The sequence below is a fragment of the Scyliorhinus canicula genome, chromosome 1 (genome assembly GCF_902713615.1).
Source record: "Scyliorhinus canicula chromosome 1, sScyCan1.1, whole genome shotgun sequence".
Taxonomy (NCBI): domain Eukaryota; kingdom Metazoa; phylum Chordata; class Chondrichthyes; order Carcharhiniformes; family Scyliorhinidae; genus Scyliorhinus; species Scyliorhinus canicula.
In genome coordinates, this window is record NC_052146.1 from 173,728,258 (window position 1) to 173,752,864 (window position 24,607).

At 46.0% G+C, this 24,607-nt stretch overlaps 1 protein-coding gene across 2 annotated transcripts in view; it reads left to right on the forward strand.

The window, feature by feature from the left end:
* Positions 1-24,607, forward strand: part of LOC119969352 (interphotoreceptor matrix proteoglycan 1) — a 153,357-nt gene that overhangs the window by 65,656 nt on the left and 63,094 nt on the right. For both annotated transcript variants that reach the window (XM_038802884.1, XM_038802894.1), the window contains exons 3-9: positions 2,193-2,359; positions 2,611-2,645; positions 3,008-3,054; positions 5,183-5,274; positions 7,181-7,330; positions 10,343-10,401; positions 17,995-18,251. In XM_038802884.1, the coding sequence (XP_038658812.1) occupies positions 2,193-2,359; positions 2,611-2,645; positions 3,008-3,054; positions 5,183-5,274; positions 7,181-7,330; positions 10,343-10,401; positions 17,995-18,251 (807 nt within the window). The remainder of the gene's footprint in view (positions 1-2,192; positions 2,360-2,610; positions 2,646-3,007; positions 3,055-5,182; positions 5,275-7,180; positions 7,331-10,342; positions 10,402-17,994; positions 18,252-24,607) is intronic.

The following is a 24,607-nucleotide window of genomic DNA, read 5'->3' on the forward strand; positions in this document are numbered from 1 at the left end:
ACCATGTGCTAGGGTGTGATGTTGCTGATAATCAGCCCTGTCCTGCTCTCTTGGTTTCTGCCGGTGGAAGAGGCAGAGCCTGCGTGCCCTGTCCTTTTTTATGGGTCGTGTAGTGCCCCCTTGTGGTAATGCCAACCTCTGGGTGTCCTGATTACCCATTGGTTGTGTCCTGTTCTAATGACCCATTGGTTGCGTGTCTGCATGTCATGACATCTCTGGTGCTCCCTCTAGTGGTTACTTAATTGTAGTGTATTTACATTAACCTCTTGTGTACATACAGTGATGCATATCACTACATCTCGTACAGGGGCGATGATCAGCTCCAGAAGTAAGAAGTCTATCTCACCATGATCATTGTTTTTTTTCTGTTCTTACCATAATTAGTGATTGAATTTGTTCTGCTTCAGTTTTGCCCAATTTTGCTCATGATGTTCCAGGCCCAGTTTACCTCCCGCCATCGATGGAACACCTCCTTGCAGGCTGCCAACTTATCTGTGGTAGCACAATTTGATTGAGTACAATCGGATTCTTCAAGGAAGTACTCAGGATGTTTTCATCAGTGAATCCCTAATTCTTCACAGAAAGGTTCCACAAACAGCAATGTGCAAATGACCAGATAATTTGACTTAGCAATGTTTCTTGATGGGTAAACATTGGCTGAGTCACCACCAGACCACCTGGTTCTTCACTGAGTCGTTTATTCATAGAGCTTTCCAAATAAATTTAATTTTTAATGAGGTAGAGATTGCACATTAAGTTATTTATTTGAAGAAAAATTGGCAACATGTACAATGCAAGCGATAGGAATAGACATTTCCCAGTATTTATAGAATTAAGAATAAAGGTTCATAGATGCAATATCAAATGCTTCTCTCTGGTATTCCCTCGAAGTGAGGAAGATCTTGCCGTGGAGTACATCCCGTGGCAAGAAATTATGTATTGAGTCTTTTAATGTGTGGATGCTTTTGCGCTGCAGTTACCACATACTCCTGGTTGACCAGGAGACTCTCCCACTCTTACCATCTACCATTGGCACATTGGAATGATTTGCAGGTTGATAATTGTGGTGAATCACAGTCCGTGTAATTCACACTGTTATTATATATGATGTACTGTGTCTGTGTAAGCTCGGTATATGAGCAGTTGCGCGGCTCTGCCCCTATGGGGAGATGAGGAGTTTGTACTGGGCCCCACCCTTGGCTCAGCCCATGGCTCCTCCCACTAACCGGAAGTATAAAACCTGGCAGTCTGAGCCTGCCTGCCAGTTCATCTCGGCACAGGCAGGCTCTGTTGTAAGATCATTAAAATCACTGTTCACTTCCAACCACGTGTCGTGTGAATTGATGGTCACATCAATAATTAACCTGTTTGGCCATCAACACACCTCCCGTGTCCTTCAAGTCCCGGAGAGGGACTTGGAGCTCCTGGCTCAGAAGTACGGATACCACCACTGCACCATAAGACCTCCTTCCATTATTAAATGTAAGAGAATTAGGGCAGAGAGTAGGAAAATCTGTTTGTGCTGAATGTTGTGAGACTGTGGAATACACTAGTGCAAATGTGCGAATCAGGAAGAGCTTCAACATTTAAGGACAAGTTTAGATAGAGGGTACAATGAAAGGAGGTGGCAGAATCTTGGAATATGGTGGGCCCTATCGATTGGGCCACTGTTCATTAGGGTAGCCCAGTTTCTGTGTCACAATTGCATGATATCATTATCATCACAAAATCTTGCAGCTTCAAAATTTCAACCTCTGTTGCTCAAAGTGTAGGAAGTCTGTGCTCTGTATTTAGGAATGAATTCATAGTTCACCTCGAACTTGGTGAAGCAGAATGCTGAAGGGTCTAGAACAAATGAACATAGATATAAGATTAAATGTGAGAGATGTTTAATTCTTTTGGTGCTTTTGGCTACAACTAGGATCAAATTTTCCAAATGCGTGCCGTAACTTAATGCTTCACTAATCTAATATTAAAAGTAAGTGGATCTATGCAGAAAAAGCCAAACGAAACTCGGCCCTCTACCATCACATAGTTAGCAATTAATAAGGTAGGGTCAAAACCAAAGATAAATTTAACTGGAGATGAGTTAGAGTCAGGACTTCAAATAGCCAGATTTAATCATGAAATTATAAGACTTTACTACATTGGATATTTGGGCTGCTTGTGTTGACGGATTATCCCCTGCTCAGTTTGTCAGGAAGCAGTTTGGGAAGCATTTCGGATTTTCCTGGACAGAATTCCGGAGAAGAAAGAGTACCAGCAATGGGTCAATATTTGTCAGTGCGAAACTCACCATCTGTTCCAGATTGGGCAAAACTTCAGTGAATCCCAGGAACATCTAATCATGGTTCAGAGGGTAAGGAATGGATTTTGTTCAGAAGTAATTTTAAACATGAACTCATTTTGCACATGTTTTAGTTCCAGTTTCCTGAATGCATGAAAATTGGAATATATCCAAAGCAACTTTGTTGTGACATTTAAATATTAAGCTGATATGAAATGGAGACAAATGAAGTGTAAGAATCTGAACTGCTTCATAGGTTTTTTCCATTTCATTTCTACATTTTCTTAAAAGACTAAAAGTGATGGTTTTCCTTTCCTTTACAGAGACTGGGTATAAAAGATGATGGTCATCAACGAAGGTAATGTGTGCAGCTTGCAATGTCGTGAAGACCTATTGTATTAGGCCTGTTGTTACTGTTGATTTAGTGTTCATATTACCACACAAAACCCCAGAACATTATTTAGCTGATATGATCCTACACATTAAAATTGACAACATTGTATAAATATTAATATGTTTTGACTGAGTGACTGTGATGGCTATATAAATCCTTGACTGAAGCTAATCAGATATTGTCACAGCTGGGTACTAGCACAGACAGAAATTATGATATTTTTATTGTTCATATATGCAGCCCATATTAAATATCTTTTCCAGAGTGAAACAGTAATGTTAGATTTCTCTAATAGTGTGCCTCTTTTTTTCTGTTTGCTGGGAAAGTATTCCAGTGGATAATCAGCCAGGTGAAATTTCGACACTAACCACAGGTACGGTTTCACCTCAGCTTTTTCTGATGTTTGACATGTAAACTGAAGACGATGGGTAAAAGCTGCAAAAGACTATTACAAAGTCCAATGAAGTAGATTTTCTCCATAATCCACTCCCCTACCTGTCCCAGGGGTTTTGACCAGTGCCCCGCCCTACTTAAACAGAGATATAGGAGATAGACGTGGGAAATGTATAAATGCCAAATGGCGGTATGTGAGAAAGAGAGAGCTGGAGAGATTTGGATAACTCCCCTTTTTGTGATATCTCTGTTCCAGCTCACCATGACAGAGTTCAGATAGGCAACTGATCATGAGTGGATTTATGACTCAGTACTCTATCGTCAGCTAATACTTGTGTCATCACCCTACCGCTTTCACATGGAGGTTGCATCCCTGATTGGCTGACTTGTGGTACCTGGTTTCGCTCAGATAGTATTGATATTAAGCAAGACACTGAGTGCTTTAGCAGTGGAGGCCTGATTGACAAGAGGGCAAAATGTCGGCCGGGGTTCCATGTTAGGGTTGCACCTTGATAGTCAGAGCTGTACCTACCGGGGCTGCACGGTGGTGCAGTGGTGAGCACTGCTGCTTCACGGCTTTGAGGACCCCAATTCAATCCCATCCAGACGTCACTGTCCATGTAGAGTTTGCACATTGTCCCCGTAGCTGCATGGGTCTCACCCCCACAATCCAAAAATGTGCAGGATAAGTGGATTGGCCACGCTAAATTGCTCCTTAATTGAGGGGAAAAGGTTTTTAAAAAAGAGCTGTAACTGCTGACTAGAGATACAATTTACAAAGTATAATTAATAGATTGTAGAATGTAAGAAAATTGGGTTTTATGCAAATGTACGTTGTTGTCAACTAGTTTCTACTGGCAGACAGCCCTGAAATAATCCATAATAGCCTGTCACAGTGAGTTAGCCTGCATTATGGTTCAGCTAAGAACAGCTGGAATCTTCAATATCACCAGCTTAATTTGGGTCAGAGGTAGTTTTGGGGGTCCTATCTCTGGCCTTCCAGTTAAACAGCAAGTACTCCACTGCTAATTCTTTCAGGCAGTATCATTATTCAGCACATCTTATTTGATGAAGACACGGGAAGTCCACACTGAGTTGTAACAAGAGTAACTAAGGTTCATTTATAAGGATACACTGCTCCCGGTGGTACCCAACCGGCTCTGAGCTGGCTGGTCCGAACTGGCCGTATGTGCAATGTTAATTGAGCTTCCCCCGCACCCTTAGTGGGGAAGTCTATGGGCGAGATTCTCCGCACTCCCGACGGTGCGGAGAATAGCGTGGCTCGTAAAATTTTACAGCCACGCTGTTCCGACGCCCTCCCGCTATTCTCCCCCCCCCCCCCCCCCCACGCCCAACCCCCGACACGAATCGCTGCCGCCGTTTTTTTACGGCCGGCAGCGATTCACAGCTGATGGATGGGCCGAGTTCCCAGCCCTTTACGGCTGTTTTTACGAACGGCAAACACACCTGGTCTGGCCGTTCGTAAAAACGGCCGTAAACACTCGCATTTTATAACCATGGCACCGATTGGCACGGCAGTACCACGGCCGTGCCAAGGGTGCCATGGGCCCGCGATTGGTGGGCACCGATCGTGGGCAGCGGGCCCGATGCCCGCGCACTATTTGTCCTTCCGCCGCCCCGCAGTATCCATTCGCGGGGCGGCTGAGGGGTATCCCGGCCCGCGCATGCGCGGGTTTCGCGCAAATACGCGATGACGTCATCCGCGTATGCGCGGGTTGGCATCTTCCAATCCGCGCATGCGCGGCTGACATCATATGACGCGTCAGCCGGCGCTAGCTCTGGCAAGCGGGCTTAACGAAATTCGTTAAGCCCGTGATGCCGGAGTTTACGGCGTCGGGCTGCTAGCCCCGACCGGGGACCAGAATCGGTTCCCGGTCGGGAAGGGGCGCGCTGGCGTCAAACCAGCCCGGATTTGACGCCAACCTTACGATTTCTCCCCATATGGGAGAATCTCGCCCATATTCCTCAAGGCATCCGGGGAATACAGTCATTTCCAGCCTGTAAGTCCCCTGAGGGTGCAGGTTATGGCATCTTACTACGCCAGCTTACTTTGTTACTTATATGATTTCTAACTATTTTTTTTACAGAGATCCCTGCTCTGCCATTGTCAACAACTGCATCAATTCCCAATATTGTCATCTCTAATGAGATTGTGAATGATACTAAAACAACTGTTAAGGTGAGACCTCTGAAATTCAACATGTGACTGGGAACTGTGCTATAAAATGGCTGTGATCTCATTTTATGCAATAATTATGCTGAGTTGTTGAATTAATTCAATGTTAACTAGCAGTGGATGAGCCAGAATTTAGATGTTTACAAAGCTCTACGCTGAAGTCAAGGCAGTATACACAGACAGGCTCCAGGGCACGCGGCAGGGTTTCAATCCATATGGCAGCTTGCAAGGAGTTAAGAAGGACAAGCGTTATTTTTCATTGAGTTATATTGACAACTTGCAATACCAAACAGCGCAATTGGAAATTCAGACTGCGGATTGTGAGAACCAATCATATTAATTGGAAAACTGTCAGAACTGATCAATCGAAGGTTAAATTCTCTCAATAAATAACCTCAATGTTGGCTGCACACTGTATTGGGGAGGGAACGTTATGTTTTCCTGAGAGCCACGTGTAATGTTTACCATCTACCCCTACTGCAATACAGATTGTGAAAATGTTGAGTTTTGCTCAAAGGGTGATGGGTGGAATTTTACAGCTCCTTCCACTAGGGGGATTTTCCAGTCGTGCAAATGTCATGACTTTCGAATGGCTTGTTGCATTTTATGGCCATGCCCCCACGCAACAGGGCCGTGAAATTCCACCCAATATTTCTGAGTTGTATAGAGCTATTGGGCACAATTCAACGAATTGGAAACAAAGGGGATGAATCCCAATGCCTCAGGTACCTCAAGAATCTGCACATTAGAGTGAGACCAGCAGGGGCTAGTTTAGCTTAGTGGGCTAGACAGCTGGTCTGTGATGTAGAACAAGGCCAGCAGTGCAGGTTCAATTCCCGTACCAGCTGAGAATTCTGAATTCTCCCTCTATGTATGCAAACAGGTGCCAGAATGTGGCGACTAGGGGCTTTTCACAGTAACTTCATTGCAGTGCTAATGAAAGCCTACCTGTGACAATAAAGGGTATTTATTTATTTATTTTATTTGCCAAAAAATGATCCCACCCAAAATGGGCCGATAGCGGTACCTTCCAGTTCTGCCAATGCCCACAGTATTTTGCATGGCAGGACAGCCCTGCCTAGCAACCCACCACGGAGGGGTCGTCTGCGATGGGACTGCAAGATCCTTCTGGCAGGAAGGGCCAAAAAAACCCACCCATTGTCTTGTGTAAAGATTTATTTTCTTCATGATTGTCACAGCTACATATTTAGAATAATTAGGCTATACTCTTGGTTTCATATTAACATTTATTCTTTGATCATTCCTATCACAACGTGGCCGGCACAGTGGTTAGCTCTGCTGCCTCACAGCGCCAAGGACCCGGGTTTGATTTCGACTCGGGTGACTGTCCGTGTGGAGTTTATACGTTCTCCCCGTGTCTGCGTGGGTTTCCTCTGGGTGCTCCAGTTTCCTCTCACAGTCCAAAGATGTGCATTGTAAGTGGATTGGCCATGCTAAGTTGCTCCTTAGTGTCCAAAGATGTGCAGGTTAGGTGGATTGGCCATGATTAATGCAGCGGGTAATGGGGATGGGGTGGGGGAGTGGCCTGGGTAGAGTGGTCTTTCGAGGGTCAGTGCTGACACGATGAGCTGAATGGCCTCCTTCTGCACTGTCGGGATTCTATGGATTCTACCACGGCACTGTACAATTATAACTCGCAAAGGAAAAATAAAGGCCGGAATTCTCCGGTCGTTGCGATTCACTTTTTCCGCCGGCAGCACAAGTTGGTTTCCCGGCTGCGTGGGGTGGTTACAATGGGAAATCCATTGGCAAGCGTCAGGAAGCTAGAATCCCATCTCCAACGAATGTCATGCGGCCAAGAAACACGGGGCTGAGAAACCGGAGAATCCAGCCCAAAGTTTCTTTTTGGATTTATTATAGGTTAGTAACACCACTCCTTTGGCTCTAGGATCTGCACGTAACCAACGTCATCCCAGAGCAGCCATCAGAACAAGTTGTGGAGTTCAGCGTTAAACTCACCAATCAGAATTACAGCACAGAGTTGAGTGACCCCTCTTCACAGGAGTATCAAGAACTGACCCGAAAGTTTGAGATTCAGGCAAGTGAATATGATGTAAAGTAAACACTTGCTTTTCCATACAGCAACAACTGAAAGTTCAACTTCAACTCCATTCATCAGGCAAAACAAATTTTATCCTATTTCCTGAACAGAAGCATTGGTCTCTATCTGAGAGTGACTCCCCTCTGCCTTACATTTTAAAACTTAGTGAAGAGAAATTATGGCCAAAATTCTGTGTTTGGGACACTATGTGCTCCCACCGGAGATAAATCAGCTTTAATATCTGCTCTCGCTGGGACCGCAAATCAGAGGCGATTTACTACCCCTTACCATGCAAATTTATGTATGGTGAGCACTGTGAGGGATTCCACGAATCCCACTATAGGGCTGCCATTCTGAGCTGGTGGCCCAATAGCAAGGTCTCGCGGCTGCCGCCCCCCACCACCCTCCACAGGGCACTACTTCCCCCCCCATGAGATCTTTTGGTTCACCCATCTCCCACCAGAGACCCCTCCGTATAAAATAATTTGCCAGAACAATACTTTTCACTGTACCTTGGTACACGTGACAACAAATAAATGAATCAAATAAAGTAAGAGAGACTCCCACCGGAAAAGCCCCCACCCCCACCCCGCCATAAGAGATACCCCCACCAGAGACTTCCCTATAACTGAAAACACCGCCAGAGACCCACCTAATACAGAGACCCCTGCCTGTAAGTGCCCCATTACAGAGATTCCTACCTAGAAACCCCCATTACAAAGACCACCACCTGGAAGCCCACCGACTGGTACAGAGACCCCCACCTGGAAACCCCCATGGTTCAGAGGCCCCTACCTAGAAACCCCCCATTACAGAGACCCCTATATGGAAGCCCTCCCCATAAGAGAGACCCTTACTTGGAATCCCCCCATTACAGAGACTCCTGTCTGGAAGCTAGAGACCAGTCTGGACAGAGACAGTGAAAAGAAAAATCACTGCTTTAAAACTCACCTGTGCAATATACCTGCTGGCTCAGACAGAGGAAGCAGCACCTGTAAATTCCTAGAAAGAGAAAACCACATCAGCTGGGCTTAAGCCCCCTCAAATCTGCAAAGCTTTCATTCACATCAATGTCAAATTGATTTTACTGTGTTGTGATTGACAGATTGCACATACAGCCAGCTGTCTGGATTGTTTAATCTCAATTCCCTTCACACTTAAATGGATTTCAAGGAGCCAGCTGTGAATCTAACCACAATGTTTATAAACATCTAGCTATGATTGACAACTCTTGGACTACATCAAAGACAGTTACGTGCTCTCACTTCCTCTTGTTCTCTGCAGAAAGCACTTAATTACCCATCACCTTCCATTCTTTTCTGCTTCATGTATTTATCTTGTTCCCTCTGTTACAATATGGGTCAGACCCTAGGACATGGCGACATGTCTGGTCAGGGACCAACTTGTTTAAAGTAGTTAAAGGTTGAGATTAACAACACCTATTTTTGAAACCACAAGATTCTACAGGTTTTGAACAAATACAATAAACTTCACCATGAAAAGTTAGAAAAGTAAAACAATGTACGATATATATATATATGTACTTTATACTCTAACATTCTGAATTAACATGCAATACACATGCATTAACAGACAAACTGTGGTCAAACACCCCACAGTGCACACCAAGTGACAGATGTTGTCAAGAGAGATCCTATAGATTTCTCAATGTCCCACCCAGATGACAGGGACAGTGTGGGTCATCAAATCTCATTAAAAATCTGTCTCCTTCAAAAGAAATTTGAATTCAACATTTTCAAAATCTAGGCCGTAATTCTCCGGCCGTTGGGATTCTCAGTTCCCGTTGGCAATGCACCTCTGGCCGTGGGTTTCCCGGTGGCATGGCTTCAATGGGAAATCCCATTGATGAGCAGCGGGAAAAGAGAATACCGCCAACAACGAACAGCTGAGAAACTGGGGAACCAGAGAATCCCGGCCCTAGCTTCGGAACTCCCTCAAAGTCGCACTGACTCACGCTGTCATAATGACTGCTCCTTTCCAGGGTTTATGCCTCAAGACTTCTCCTGAGCCTTAATGCCCAGGAGACTGCTCACCACAACACCTTTGCTACCTGGAGCATTTTCTCCCTGCTTCTGAACACACCAGTCACATAGGATTTCTTGAGACACAACTCTTGGCGGCACCAATGGCTCCCAAAGTGTCTTCTAAGCTGAACTCTCACAGCAGCACAGAACAAGCAAATGGCCACTGGGGTTTCATCAGAGCCCCACCTGCACAGAGTTAACAAGTGGCTCCCAGGGCTAACAGCAGCACTTTAGCTGCATGGAGATAGTCACCTGTTTCTTCACCTGCTCTTGACTAACAAATTGGCTAAACATTGACTGACCCTTGAATTGCACGTCACTGGCCCTTAAATTGGTCTGGGAAACCTATCAACATACTAAAAGTGGGCCCCACCCTTGTTACTAGTCAGGAACCACTGTAACAACATTGGAACATGCTATATCTTCCTAACTTAAATGTGTTGATGCCATGAATTTCAACTGCTCGACGTGGTAGAAAATTCCAAATTCTTACTACTCTCGGAATAAAGATACCTCTTCAAGTGAAGAGAATGTCACACATTCGTGACAAGAAGGTGTGAACTCAGAAAGCTTGAGGGGTATCATAGACCTGTTGGGTGGAATGTATTGTTTCTGTGCAGTAACTGCTGTGTCATAATGTAATATTGTGCTCTGAGAATTTGGGGTCAGAGTTTCAACTTTATTCAATTATGGTAGTTCACCTCTACTGAGGCACAATGTCATGTTTATCATGACCCTTCCAACCCAGTCCCATCAAATCTCTCTCAACTGTACTGAGGTCAATACTTATGATTTTATTTGGCACTCTTTAACTTGATCGCAAGATGCCTTAGCATTTTGAACTGGCTGCAGCACGCAAGTTGCAGAATACTGCAAAATAGTGTAGCGAGCGTCAATAGTGAGCATTCTTTGTTGCTTCTCAAATGATCCAACTTCATGATTCAGCATATTATTTCCTTTCCAGATGCAGAATCTTTTCGATAACCTCCCAGGATTTAAAGAAATTCAAGTATTGGGTTTCAGGTGGGTAAACAAAAGATTTAATCGTTGTGCAAAGCTGCAGCAGCCGACATGTACAGGATCAATGACAGCTCCTTGTCACATATCTTGAGTGCAGAATCTTACTAAACAAAGCTGAGCTCCAAAATAAACATTACTGAAATACCCGAGATATCGCAGAGTCTTTGCTGATAAAGGTTCAGTCCAAGGAAGGATCCAGCTTGCACCGTCCCAGTCAGTAGTTGGTGTGAGATGGGTGCCGATAATCGTAATGAGTGATCCAATAAGCATGACCAGTCGCACATTTAATGTCACATTAATGCCTACTGAACTGGAGCCAGGATGATACCAGTTTCTTTTTTTTTCATAAATTTAGAATACCCAATTTGTTTTTTCCAATTAAGAGACAATTTAGCGTGGTCAATCCACCTACCCTGCACATCTTTGTTGTGGGATGAGACCCACGCAGACAGGGGGAGAATGTGCAAACTTCACACGGACAGTGACCGGGGGCCGGGATGAAACCTGGATTCTCGGTGCTGTGAGGCAGCAGTGCTAACCACTGCACCACCGTACTGCCCTCGGATGATTCCAATTTCATCTAATTTCCAACCAAAAGTGACTTTGCAGACCATCAATGATTATAGATTACGGGCAGCACAGTGGCGCAGTGATTAGCACTGCTGCCTCACGGCGCTTAGGTCCCAGGTTCATCCTCGCTCTGGGTCACTGTCTGTGTGGAGTTTGCACATCCTCCCCATGTTTGAGTGGGTTTTGCCCCCACAACCCAAAAATGTGCAGGGTAGGTGGATTGGCCACACTAAATTGCCCCTTAATTGGAAAAAATGAATTGGGTACTCTAAAATGTTTATGTACATGGCTCCACTCCAATGTTCAGTTTCCAATATGTATAATTTCAATCAGGTTAAATTGGTGCTTTATGGAGGCTGAAACAATGAATGAAACTGGAGTGATAAAAATATTAATCAACGGGAGTAAATTGAACTCTTATCAATAATGCAATTAGATTGGCTATACATGTTTATCTCTGCTGACACATGAAATGAAAAGGAAATCATTTATTGTCACAAGTAGGCTTCAAATGAAGTTACTGTGAAAACATAGAACATAGAACAGTACAGCACAGAACAGGCCCTTCGGCCCTCGATGTTGTGTCGAGCATTGTCCGAAGCCAAGATCAAGCTATCCCACTCCCTGTCATTCTGGTGTGCTCCATGTGCCTAGCCAATAACTGCTTGAAAGTTCCTAAAGTATCGGAATCCACTATCACAGCAGGCAGTCCATTCCACACCCAGACCACTCTTTGAGTAAAGAACCTACCTCGGACATCCCTCCTATATCTCCCACCCTGAATCTTATAGTTATGCCCCCTTGATACAGCTACATCCACCCAAGGAAATAGTCTCTGAATGTCCTCTCTATCTATCCCCATCATCTTATAAACCTCTATTAAGTCACCTCTCATCCTCCTCCGCTCCAAAGAGAAAAGCCCTAGCTCCCTCAACCTTTCCTCACAAGACGTATCCTGCAAACCAGGCAGCATCCTGGTGAATCTCCTTTGCACCCTTTCGAATGCTTCCACGTCCTTCCTATAATGAGGTGACCAGAACGCAACACAATACTCCAAATGTGGTCTCACCAGGGTCATATATAGTTGCAGCATAACCCTGCGGCTCTTAAACTCAAGCCCCCTGTTAATAAACGCGAACACACTATAAGCCTTCTTCACGGCTCTATCCACTTGAGTGGCAACCTTCAGAGATCTGTGGACATGAACCCCAAGATCTCTCTGTTCCCTCACATTCCTCAGAACTCTGCCGTTGACCCTGTAATCCGCATTCAAATTTTTTCTACCAAAATGCATCACCTCGCACTTATCAGGGTTAAACTACATCTGCCCTTTTTCGGCCCAGCTCTGCATCCTATCAATGTCTCTTTGCAGCCTACAACAGCCCTCCACCTCATCCACTACTCCACCAATCTTGGTGTCATCAGCAAATTTACTGACGCACCCTTCAGCCCCCTCCTCCAAGTCATTGATAAAAATCACAAATAGCAGAGGACCCAGCACTGATCCCTGTGGGACACCATTGGTAACTGGTCTCCAGTCTGAAAATTTTCCATCCACCACCACCCTGTCTTCTATGTGATAGCAAGTTACTTATCTAACTGGCCAAATTTCCCTCTATCCCACACCTCCTTACTTTCTTCATGAGCCGACCATGGGGCACCTTATCAAACGCCTTACTGAAATCCATGTATACGACATCAACTGCTCTACCTTCATCTACACACTTAGTTACCTCCTCAAAGAAGTCAATCAAATTTGTGAGGTAAGACTTGCCCTTCACGAATCCGTGTTGACTATCCTGGATTAAGCGGCGTTTTCCAAATGGTCATAAATCCTATCCTTCAGGACCTTTTCCATTAACTTACCAACAACCAAAGTAAGACTAACTGGCCTATAATTACTAGGATCATTCCTATTCCCTTTCTTGAACAGAGGAACAACATTCGCCACTCTCCAGTCCTCTAGCACTATCCCTGTGGACAGTGAGGACCCAAAGATCAAAGCCAAAAGCTCTGCAATCTCATCCCTTGCCTCCCAAAGAATCCTTGGATATATTCCATCTGGCCCTGGGGACATGTCGACCCTCAGGTTTTTCAAAATTTCTAATACATCCTTCCTCAGAATATCTACCTCCTCCAGCCTACCCGCCTGTATCACACTCTCATCCTCAAAAACATGGCCCCTCTCCTTGGTGAACACTGAAGAAAAGCATTCATTCAACGCCTTTCCTATTTCTTCTGACTCCATGCACAATATCCCACTACTGTCCTTGACCGGCCCTAACCTCACCCTGGTCATTATTTTATTTCTCACATAAGAGTAAAAAGCCTTGCGGTTTTCCTTGATCCGACCTGCCAAGGACTTTTCATGCCCCCTCCTAGCTCTCCTAAGCCCTTTTTTTAGCCCATTGCTTGCTACCTTGTAACCCTCAAGCGACCCAACTGAACCTTGTTTTCTCATCCTTACATACTCTTCCTTTTTCCTCTTGACAAGACATTCAACCTCTTTTGTGAACCATGGTTCCCTCACACGGCCATTTGCTCCCTACCTAACAGGGACATACCTATCAGGGACACGCAGTATCTGTTCCTTGAACAAGCTCCACTTTTCATTTGTGCCTTTCCCTGACAGTTTCTGTTCCCATCTTATGCTCCCTAATTCTTGCCTAATCGCATCATAATTACCCCTCCCCCAATTATAAACCTTGCCCTGCCGTATGGCCCTATCCCTCTCCATTGCAATAGTGAAAGACACCGAATTGTGGTCACTATCTCCAAAGTGCTCTCCCACAAACAAATCTAACACTTGGCCCGGTTCATTACCCAGTTCAATCCAATGTAGTCCCCCTCTCTTGTCGGCCTATCCACACATTGTGTCAGGAAACACTCCTGCACACACTGTACAAAAACTGCCCCATCCGAACTGTTCGACCTATCAAGGTTCCAATCAATATTTGGAAAGTTTTTTTTTATAAATTTAGATTACCCAATTATTTTTTCCAATTAAGGGGCAATTTAGCGTGGCCAATCCACCTACACTGCACATCTTTGGGTTGTGGGGGCGAAACCCACGCAGACACGGGGAGAATGTGCAAACTCCACACGGACAGTGACCCAGGGCCGGGATCGAACCTGGGACCTCAGCGCCGTGAGGCGGTTGTGCTAACCACTAGGCCACCGTGCTGCCCTGATATTTGGAAAGTTAAAGACACCCATGACAACTACCCTGAGACCTCCACACCTATCCATAATCTGTTTTGCAACTTGATTTGACAACAGCTCCTCCACAAACCACCTTCAAGATACAGTGACTGCAATGCACTGATGCAAATTTTCCTGGCAACAGCCAACCAGCAGCTCCGCTCTGCTGCCCTCTGCTGGATGCTTGCCTTCAGTTGAACATGGAGGGTGTCTCGCTCAGGTTCACATTCTGGATGCAGTGACCGCAATGCACTGATGCAAATTTTACCCGCAACAGTCAATCAGCAGCTCTGTTCTACTGCCCTCTGCTGGAGCCCCTAGTCACCACATTCCAATCTCCTGTTCAAGGAGGCTGGTACGGGAATTGAATTGTGCTGCTGTCCTGCCTTGGTCTGGTTTAAAAGCCAGCGATTTAGGCCAGTGTGCTAAACCAGCCCCTGCAGTCCCATCAGATCCAATATTAGCCATGGGCAATAAATACCGGCCTAGCCAGCAACAGCCACATCCCATAAATGAATTTTTAAAAATTTAAACCATTGGCTGAAGTTCAAATAACTTCCATTTTCAGGGTGTTATTTTATTTTTTAAAAGGAAACAGTTGTGAGATTACTATAATCAGATGGATTGGTACAAAGGTGCTTTACACCACTGTGAGTATTTCCTATTAACTTGATCTGAAAATTAGAATGCCAGTGAGCCAATCATTTGCCGTTTTCAATATTTGCTCAGATTTTGTGGTTTTAGGAATGCAGAAACTGTCAGCATTCTCTGTCAAATGTGAAATGAGCAGCAACGTCTGGCATCTGCATGTGTGGACATCCAGAAGTTGCTGTCAGTTTCACAATTAAAACGATTGCGACCGCTGATGGTTTCTCCATGACTGATGCTGCAAAATCTGGGTGATCCTTCACTCCTCCATGGCTGTACAGTTGAAGTCCTCACAGATGGAGATCAGTTTGAAATCTCTGAATTTACCTGAATCGTTCTCCCCGTGTGTGCGTGGGTTTGCTCCAGGTGCTCCAGTTTCCTCCCACAGTCCAAAGATGTGCAGGTTACGTGGATTAGCCATGCTAAATTGCCCCTTAGTGTCCAGAGATGTGTAGGTAGGGTTGTCAAGTTGTTGAGATAGGGTGGGGAAGTGGGCTTGGGTGGACTGCTCTGTCAGAGGGTTGCTGCAGAATCATTGTGCCGAATGGCCTCCTTCTGTACTGTAGGGATTCTATGATTCTATGAATTGCACTTTTTATACAATTATTATTGCTCCGAGGCTCCTGAAAAAGTTACGCCTTTTGATTAAATTGAACACTAAGTCAAACTTAGTGCTAAACAAACAATCTGGGAAATCGCGGATTTGCGCCCGCGTTTGCCGTGGGGGCAAACAGTGACATGGATGTAAAATCTCGTGAGAATCGTAAAACGAGATTCTTGCCAGCAGATCTCATTTTATCATTACTCCGGCCTCTCGCCAGTGAAATAACGAGGTTCCCACCTAGAAAATGCGGGAACCTAATTTCAATACATTTTAATAAATTTTAATATGATCGGCAGGCCCCCCCATCATATCATCTCCCCACATTTAGAATCTCTCTCCCCCTCCCCTTGCCGATGTGACATCATGTCAGCAAGGTTTTGAAAAATGTGAAGTAATCAAAGGGAATCCGCCAGGAGCAGACAGGTGAGTATAGCCCCCTGGAGGGGGAAGGACATGTTCGGCTCCTGACATTGCCCCCTGGCACTGCCCCCGGCATTGCCAGTGGAGCAATGTCGGGGCAATGTCAGGACAGGCCTTCCGCGGAGCTCCACTGAAGAGGTTCTCCTTATGTGTGTTGGGTGTTGCCCTGGTACTTGTGGCAAGGAAGGGGTTCTCTATATTCATGGGGGGTGCATTGCTCCAATATGCATGTGGGGATAGGGGGAGAAGGTTCTCCATACCTGTGGGGATGGGGAGAAAATGCATTTATTAAAGCGCAGGTCAGGGCATCCTTTAAAAATCCATTGCTGGCTCTATCAGACGCCTGAGGGGCTGTGGTGAGACACCATTACCGAGTGGATCACGTCTCCAAATACTTTCTGCACTGAGTGCTGGATTATCTGGGAGAATAACCCACCTGTACAGCCTGCGAGCTGCATGTCTGTTTCCTCACCTTGGCCAAATTCCTCCCCATCTGTAGGGAATGTCAAAATTCTCTATTCCATGCTAAAACCTCAACAGATGTTTTTCAATAATGAAATTATTCTGAAAGATTGTTCATGATATTTCAGCTTTTACCTTCATCCCTTTTTGGATGTCCCACACATTTATTTTACTTTCTGTAAAATTATAAAAAGTGCACGAATAAACACATTTGTTACTTCCTGATTTGCGGCATGGTGGCACAGTGGTTAGCACTGCTGCCAGGGACCCGGGTTTAATTCCGACCTTGGCTATCGTGTGGAGTTTGCACATTCTCCCCCATCTGAGTGGGTTTCTTGTGGGTGCTCCGGTTTCCTACCACAGTCCAAAGATGTATGGGTTAGGTGGATTGTCCATTCTAAATCGCCCCTTAGTATGCAGGAATGTGTGGGTTTGGTTGTGGGGATACGGCTGGGTGGATGGGTGAGTGATCATAGGTAGGGCGCTCTTTTGGAGGGTTGGTGTAAACTCAATGGGCTGAATGGCCTCCTTCCGCACTGTCAGGATTCAATGATTCGATGAATATGATTGGATGCTTACCTTGCTTGATGGCATCACTGTTGCTGGATGCTGGAGATCTCCTTTAGGAGGTATCAGAATTAAATGGAAATTGGGAAAGGTGAAGTCTATGCCACAGAGCCCAGTGGTCTTTGTGAACAGCTTTCTTTGAGGTCACCAAATTTCATGCTGTTAAATACATGCAAATAACGCTTGGTTTCTTAGACAACTGCTTTTATGACAGTATTCTTTTTCATGGGCACTGTCTCCATGAAAAGTTATTACACTTTATTTTAATGAATAAGAACACCAAGCCATCATTCTTATCTTGACATTTGTCACAAGTGATCCAGTGGTATGTACATGAGATGCAGGTAAATTCACCTTCCCAATTTAAAAAGCTCCAGGCACATTCAGATTTCAGAATAACAGAAATTGGGGCATAAAGAATGAAAGAACTTGCATTGACAGACAAATTCAACATGTCCAAAGGTGCTTTACAGCCAACTAAGAAAGAGGTAAAGAAAGCAAGAGACGAGGGGCAGAGAGAAAGATAACGAGAGATTCTTGCAGAGTACAGTGTTAAGTATGTGGTTAATGTAGTTCAGAGCTTGACTGTCAAAACTAATGGAATCAAAAAGTTCATGTTAAAAACCAGCCCAGTTCCACATGTTGGTACAGTCTTGATCTCTCAATCTTCCAGCCGTATTTGGCAGCACGGTAGCATTGTGGATAGCACAATCGCTTCACGGCTCCAGGGTCCCAGGTTCGATTCCGGCTTGGGTCACTGTCTGTGGGGAGTCTGCACATCCTCCCCGTGTGTGCGTGGGTTTCCTCCGGGTGCTCCGGTTTCCTCCCACAGTCCAAAGATGTGCAGGTTAGGTGGATTGGCCATGATAAATTGCCCTTAGTGTCCAAAATTGCCCTTAGTGTTGGGTGGGGTTGCTGGGTTATGGGGATAGGGTGGAGTTGTTGACCTTGGATAGGGTGCTCTTTCCAAGAGCCGGTGCAGACTCGATGGGCTGAATGGCCTCCTTCTGCACTCTAAATTCTATGATTAGGCCCCACTGGCTGTAAGCTAAGCTAAACATGTTTTTTTTTCTGAAATAAGTTACGAACCGAACACATCTCATTATGAATTATTTTTCTTTCAGTGCGGACAGTCATGTGATTCGCTTTGCTGCCATCTTTGATAAGCAGGCTGCCACATTGAGCGACATTCGCAATGAAGTGCTAAACATCGGTTCGAATAAAGTCGAGAATGGAGAAATGTTGTTTGAACCACAGGAAGAGATCCTGGAGAAACCCGTGGCCAACATAACAGTGAGCAGGTTCCAGGACTTGGTTGCCATGGCACTGCTCAATGACACTTCTTTTTCAATGGACCCAAGCTCACTTCAGTTTACTCAAGGTAATCTAATTTAAACAGGTCGCCATGCTTGGCTGGCTTCATCTCATGACAATTATCCTAGTCAAGAGCAATTTTCTTAAGCTTTATGTCGGATAGGAAGTGTACTAGATTTTGCTGAGGCTTGTCAGCAAGTAGATGTTTAGCCATATATTGGTATTCTCACTTGGTGACACTATGAGTTAAAGGTTCAAACCGTACTACAGATTTAAGCATACAATCTAGGTTATAAGCATGTAGACATAAGTCTCCAGGATTTCACATCCCTCGTACGACACAGTTCAGTACTAAGTGCGTGCTGCATCTTTTAGATTAGCTTTAAATCATTGCCTTGGCTCCCTGATAAATTTGATGTAACTAAAACGCTACGCTCTATTTGAGGAGGAGCTGAGTACTTCTGAAAATTCTTGGCTAATATTCTTCCCCCGTCTGTCACAAACCAGGGTCGTGTGTTTCTGCCATAGGTCTTCATGTGACTGAATAGGCCAATTGCCGACTTGCAGATCTTTGGGCACATGGGTCAGGATGTCCCACAAGGCAGTGGGATCCAGAGTGAAAGCAGCTTCTTTGTCTTCCCGTCTGTGCTCCTTCTCTGCCTCATCATTCAGGCATTTGGCCTCAAAGCCTGATGTAGCTTTCTGGACAAGCTGTCACTGTTCCGAACAGCTGTTAGCAGGCTGCTCCCAGTCATTGACATTAATGCTGCCACACTTCAGGAGCAGCTTCAGTTTGCCTCCAAAGAGTTTTCTTTGTCTTCCCCTGGAATGCTGGCTATTTGAGAGTTGAGAAAACTGAGGATCTGGCCGGGGAGATGCCTTTAGCTACTGTGACACAGTGTCCAGTGCATCATAGCTGATTTTGCAGGAATTTTGCCTGAATGCCTGCGGAGTGGACTTCCACTAATGTTCATTTGATTGTCCTGGAGGATGTAACAGAGGCATTGCTGATGGAATTCCATCAGCCAAGAGCACCAAAAACATTAATGGCCTAAATATTGGGTCCCACGCATCACGGAATTGTCGCAAACAGGCAGAGGTTCGGATGGACAAGTGAAAGGTTCATTGACCTTGAATGGGAATTTCCAGTCCCAGGGCGAGAGATACCGGAAAATCCCGTCCATTATCTCATCATGCACTCAATTGTATTTCGCGGCAGCTTATTGTGTACAATCTAAGTGCCATGCTTGCTTACCTATCAACAGTTATTACTCTCCAAAGAATATGCCCCAACATGAGACGTGAGAAAGATGATTGGAAGTAGAAGAGAGCTAATTTGGGGGTTATGAAATGGTGGGGAGTGATTGGGAGTAGGGCGATTCCCAAAACAGCAAAGAGTAAGATAGGGACGGACTCAGGAATTGGCGACTGGGAAAGGTTGAAGTCCTCATGGCAGCCTATACTGTGAGCAAGGGAGCCAGTGGAGAGCCAGTGGTGGGCAATAACATAGTTGGTATTGTTACTGGTCTGGTAATCCAGGACTTGGCTTCAAATCCCTCCATGGCAGATGGTGAAATTTGAATTCAATAAAAATCTGGAATTGAAAGTCCAACAATGACCATTAAACCATTGTCGATTGTTGTCCCTTTAGGGAAGGAAACCGGTCAACGTTATCTGGTCTGGCCTACTTGCAACTCCAGGCCTACAACAAATGGTTGACTCTTAAATGTCCGTTGGCCTAGAAAGCCAATCAGGGATGGGCAATAAATGCTGGCTCAGCCAGCAACACCCTCATCTAGAATGAAAGTGCCAACGTATTTAGAGTTATACACCAAACAAATTGGGGTGCCATGGGGAGAGAAGGGATTCCCTGGGGTGAAGGAAAAGTAGAGAATATTGTCCATATGTGTCAATCAAAATATAGTGGTCTGAAATAATCACACATTGGCTAATTCTTGGAGCTCTCCATGTGGTTGGTGGAATGCACTGTTAGTTTGGTGCACAGACTGGATATTTATGTTCATATAATAACATAGTTTCTAACTTTTCTCAAACAATATCACCAAGTAACTTAAAATAATGCTTTTTTATGTATAATCTTTTAAGCATAATTTTTGATCTGAAATAAAGAAAATTAACAACAGACTCTTACAATTAAACCAAACACCTTAAGAACCTTTTATAGCTTGTTTTCTTTTCTCAAATTTATTATTGACGATATCTCTTAGGCAGTAGATGTCTTGCCTCCATCTTGTAGAAGGTATTCATCACTCTCAGTGCTGAGTTGGCATGCTGAATTGGCCATGTCTTGCATCTTGCCCCTGGTGTTGTAGGAGATTTGCTAGATATTGCTAGTGTTGTGTCAATTGCTGCTGACATTGTTGATGTTGTGTCGTTTGTTGGTGCTACTGGCGATGTTGTCTCACTGGTTAGTGCTGTTGCTGCTATTGTAGATGATCTTCTCTACTTTTCCAGTCACATGTGTGTCGGGATTTGCCTCTTCTTTCTTGTTTGCTTACCGGTTTCGGTCTCAGTGATCTATGATCTTGGAGTCTCAGCCTCACCCAACAATTATTTTGCTGAGTTCCAGAATTCATAATTGGATTCTGTACATGTTCTTTCCATAGCTCAGGGATTTAGTATGCTGTTGAAGTGTTGACCTTTTATTTCTGCATCTGTAAGTTGTTGTCTTACTTCCTTCTGGTCATTAGGAGGGTGCACCTTGCTTGACAGAGTTTTCTTGTATTTACTAACATTGAGTAGCTCCGCAGGTGATTTCACGGGCGAGATTGTCCGACCCCCCCCCCCCCCCCCCCGGGTCGGAGAATCGCCGGGGGTTATCATGAATCCTGCCCCCTCCAGCTGCCGAACTCTCCTGCTCCCCAAACATCGACCCGACGTGAATCGTGCCGCCTGCCTCAGAGAATAGCGAGGTCCGGTGCGACGCAATGGGCCCCGGGACCACCCAAATTCTCCAGCCGGCGATGGGCCAAGCGGACGCCCAGTTTAGACCCGTCCCGGGGTCCTCGGGGGAGCGTGGGGCTATCTGGCCCCGGGGGGTGCCCCCACGGTGGCCTGGCCCACGATCGGAGCCCACCGATCCGCGGACGGGCCTGTGCCATGGGGGCACTCTATTCCTCCGCGTCGGCTGCTGTGGACCTCCGCAATGGCCGACGCGGAGATGAACCCCCCATGGTAGAACCCCCCATGATAGGCTTCAGATGGTTTCACAGGTCGGCGCAACATCGAGATCCGAAGGGCTCGTACTGCGCTGTAATGTTCTATGTTCTATATGCATGCGCTGGGATGACGCCAGCACACGCTGACGCTCCCGCGCATGCGCCAACTCGCGCCGGCCGGCGGAGGTCCTTTGGCACCAGTTGGCGTGGCGCCAAGACGCTTCCACGCCAGCTGGCGCAGCACAAACCACTCCAGCGCCGGCCTAGCCCCTGAAGGTGCAGAGGATTCCGCACATTCAGGGCGGTCCGACGCCGGAGTGGTTCACGCCACTCCTTCGCGCCGGAGTTGCCCACCCCGCCAGTGCGCGGAGAATCCCGCCCCAAGTCAGCCTTGGGAGTTGCGGATCTGAGTGACAATAAGCCGAGGTTTGAGTTTTCCTTTGTCTCTTAGCATTTCATGAGGGTTTCTGACCATCTGGACATGTCTTACTCTGAAATTGTGGTGACAAGGTGATGATGTCACCACTTTCTCCCGATACAGTCCGGGCTGTGTCAGGGAGTGTTCCATGTGGGAGTTTCGTTTCCATCTGGGGGAGCTCCAAGGTGGTAGAGAGGGGGAGTTCTGTGGGGAAGCATCGGGGCTGGGGGTGGTTTTTTGGTGGGAGGTAGTTTGCTTGTTGTGGGGGAATAAAATCTTTTCGCACCCAGGATGACACTTTGCCAAATATATGGCAGAATTCCATCCAATATCTTATGCCTTTCCAGTAAACAGTTGATCTGGCTTTGAGCTTACAATTCTTCATTGTTCTACCGTCTAAACCAGTGTGTCTTTTACCCGTATATGGTGAACAAATGACCACAAGTTGCTTAGTACAAGAATACTTTATTTTACATAAAGTTAATGTTAATCATTCACTCACACATACAAGTTGAACTCTAAGCTAACACACTAGAAAGACCTTGGGCGTGATTCTCCGCACCCGGGAGAAATCGTGAGGCTGGCGTCAAAAACGGGCGGGTTTGACGCCAGCCTCCGCCCCCCCGACCGGGAACCGATTCTGGTCCCCGGTCGGGGCTAGCATGCCGCGGCCGTGAACTCCGGCATCGCGGGCTTAACGAATTTCGTTACGCTCGCTAGGCAGAGTTTGCGACGGCTGACGGGTCACATGACGTCAGCCGCGCATGCGCGGATTGGAAGACTCCAACCCGCGTATACGCGGATGACGTCATCACGCGTTTGCGTGAAACCCGCGCATGCGCGGGCCGGTATGCCCCTCAGCCGCCCCGCGAATGGATACAGCGGGGCGGCGGAAGGATAAAGAGTGCGCGGGGTAAGTACCCGCTGCCGTGGTACTGCCGTGCCAATCGGTGCCATGGTTCCCCAGATCGGGACTTTACGGCCGTTTTTACGAACGGTCAGACCAGGTGTGTTTGACGTTCATAAAAACGGTCGTAAAGGCTTTGGAATTCGGCCCATCGGCCAGCTGAGAATCGCTGCTCGCCGTAAAAAAACGGCATGCAGCGATTCGTGTCGGGAGGCTGGCGTGGGGGGGGGGGGGGAGAATAGCGGGAGGGCGTCAGACCAGCATGGCCGTAAAAATTTACGACACCCGCTATTCTCCGCACCGTCGTGAGTGCGGAGAATTGCGCCCCTTAACTTAACTTCCAGGTGACTGGCAAGTACAGAGCAGATATGGCCTTATCTGTAATCTTGTTGTCTGGCAGTGCGGGATGTCCATTGCTGGTCGTCTGTGTCCTCGGCTCTGGTCCCTCTGTGGATGGCGTGGATGGTCTTCTTCTTGGCTGGTGAAGGGATCACCATTGTTGTCGTCAGTCGAGTGCTGCAGTCGAGTGAGCGAGTGGTGGGCTGCGCAGCACCTTTTATCCCTTGAAAGTTTTGTGCGTTTTTGGGCAGTCCCAAGTAGATATCCAATCGATTGATCAGGGCTCGATCACCATGATGGATCCCAACCAATTGGTGGTGGACACCTCAATGGTGGGACGGGTCCCAGTCGGCCATGGCCGTTAGTGTCCGAGGCACGTTGGCTTTCCCAAATAAGGAGAACAGATGCCACCAAGTCTGCCACTTATTGTGAGTGTCTACCTGGATCCCATTGTCCCAAGATGGCCCTTTAACAGCCTTTTTCCTGTGTCAGTTTCTGCAAAGTCTGGGCTGCAGCTTTTGTGTATTTGCAAGCTGCAGCCTATCTGTGTTCTGTCCTTGGCCAATTTTCCCATCGATCTTTGCGGGCAGCTATTTTAGATGGCCACACCATTCCCACATGGTCTTCATGTATCTTCTGGAAAAGTTCTTTCAGCATCTTTTTGGGCATGACTATTCTGAATCCGGCTCGCAGAATACCATCTTCCAGTCAGCTCTGATAGACCAAAACGTCAGTGTTGCTGATTGTACCTTATCAGGCTATCCCTGGATCACACACGGAGAGAGCATCTTTAACTCTGTGTCCTTTGTGCTCTCACCGCCAATGAGACTCTGTTTCACTGGTGTTGTGTTCACTTGGTCATGGACCTTTACACCTTGACCCCAATTTTCGCAAACATGGAATTGCTCTGAACCTTAGCCAAAATGGCCCCTGAGCCCCAAATCCAGAAATCAGTTTCTTCTGAGTCAGGTGCCCTATTCAGAATCCAACATTTTGCTGGATGTGGGGTAAATGGGGGCAGAACATGCATTGCATAGCCGCAATTCACAGACATGGCAGCACATTTAAAAATGCTGCTGCATTCAATCAAAAGCAATTTCCATCAACCAGGTTTCTGATGCACAACTTGTGGGCTTTTTGAACTTGAGGAAAAGGTCGAAATCTACTGGAGTTCTTTTGAGAGGTCAGGTATTCACTTGGAAAGGTCAGATACCCCTTTGTTATGGTTAAGAGTAGACATGAATGTGCGTAAAACATGGATAATGTCTGCAGACCTGTAAGCTGCCAAGCCATTTAAATCCGCTGCTCTTTAAATTAAAAAATGCAACCTGCTGTGACTCTCAGTTAAAAATTAGTGCTTGCAATTTCAATAAATGTTTGTTAACATAGGATTATTTCTGATTGACTGTTTCCACAACCTGTCATTATCTCAGTGGGGGGTATACTATAGATTCACATTTTTATTGACATCGCCAAGTGGTTATAAAGAGATTAGCTGTCTTTAATGTGGAGCTATGAATACAAAGGTCAGGATTCTCCCACCCAGCCCACCGCAAAAATGCCATAGAATCCCTACACTG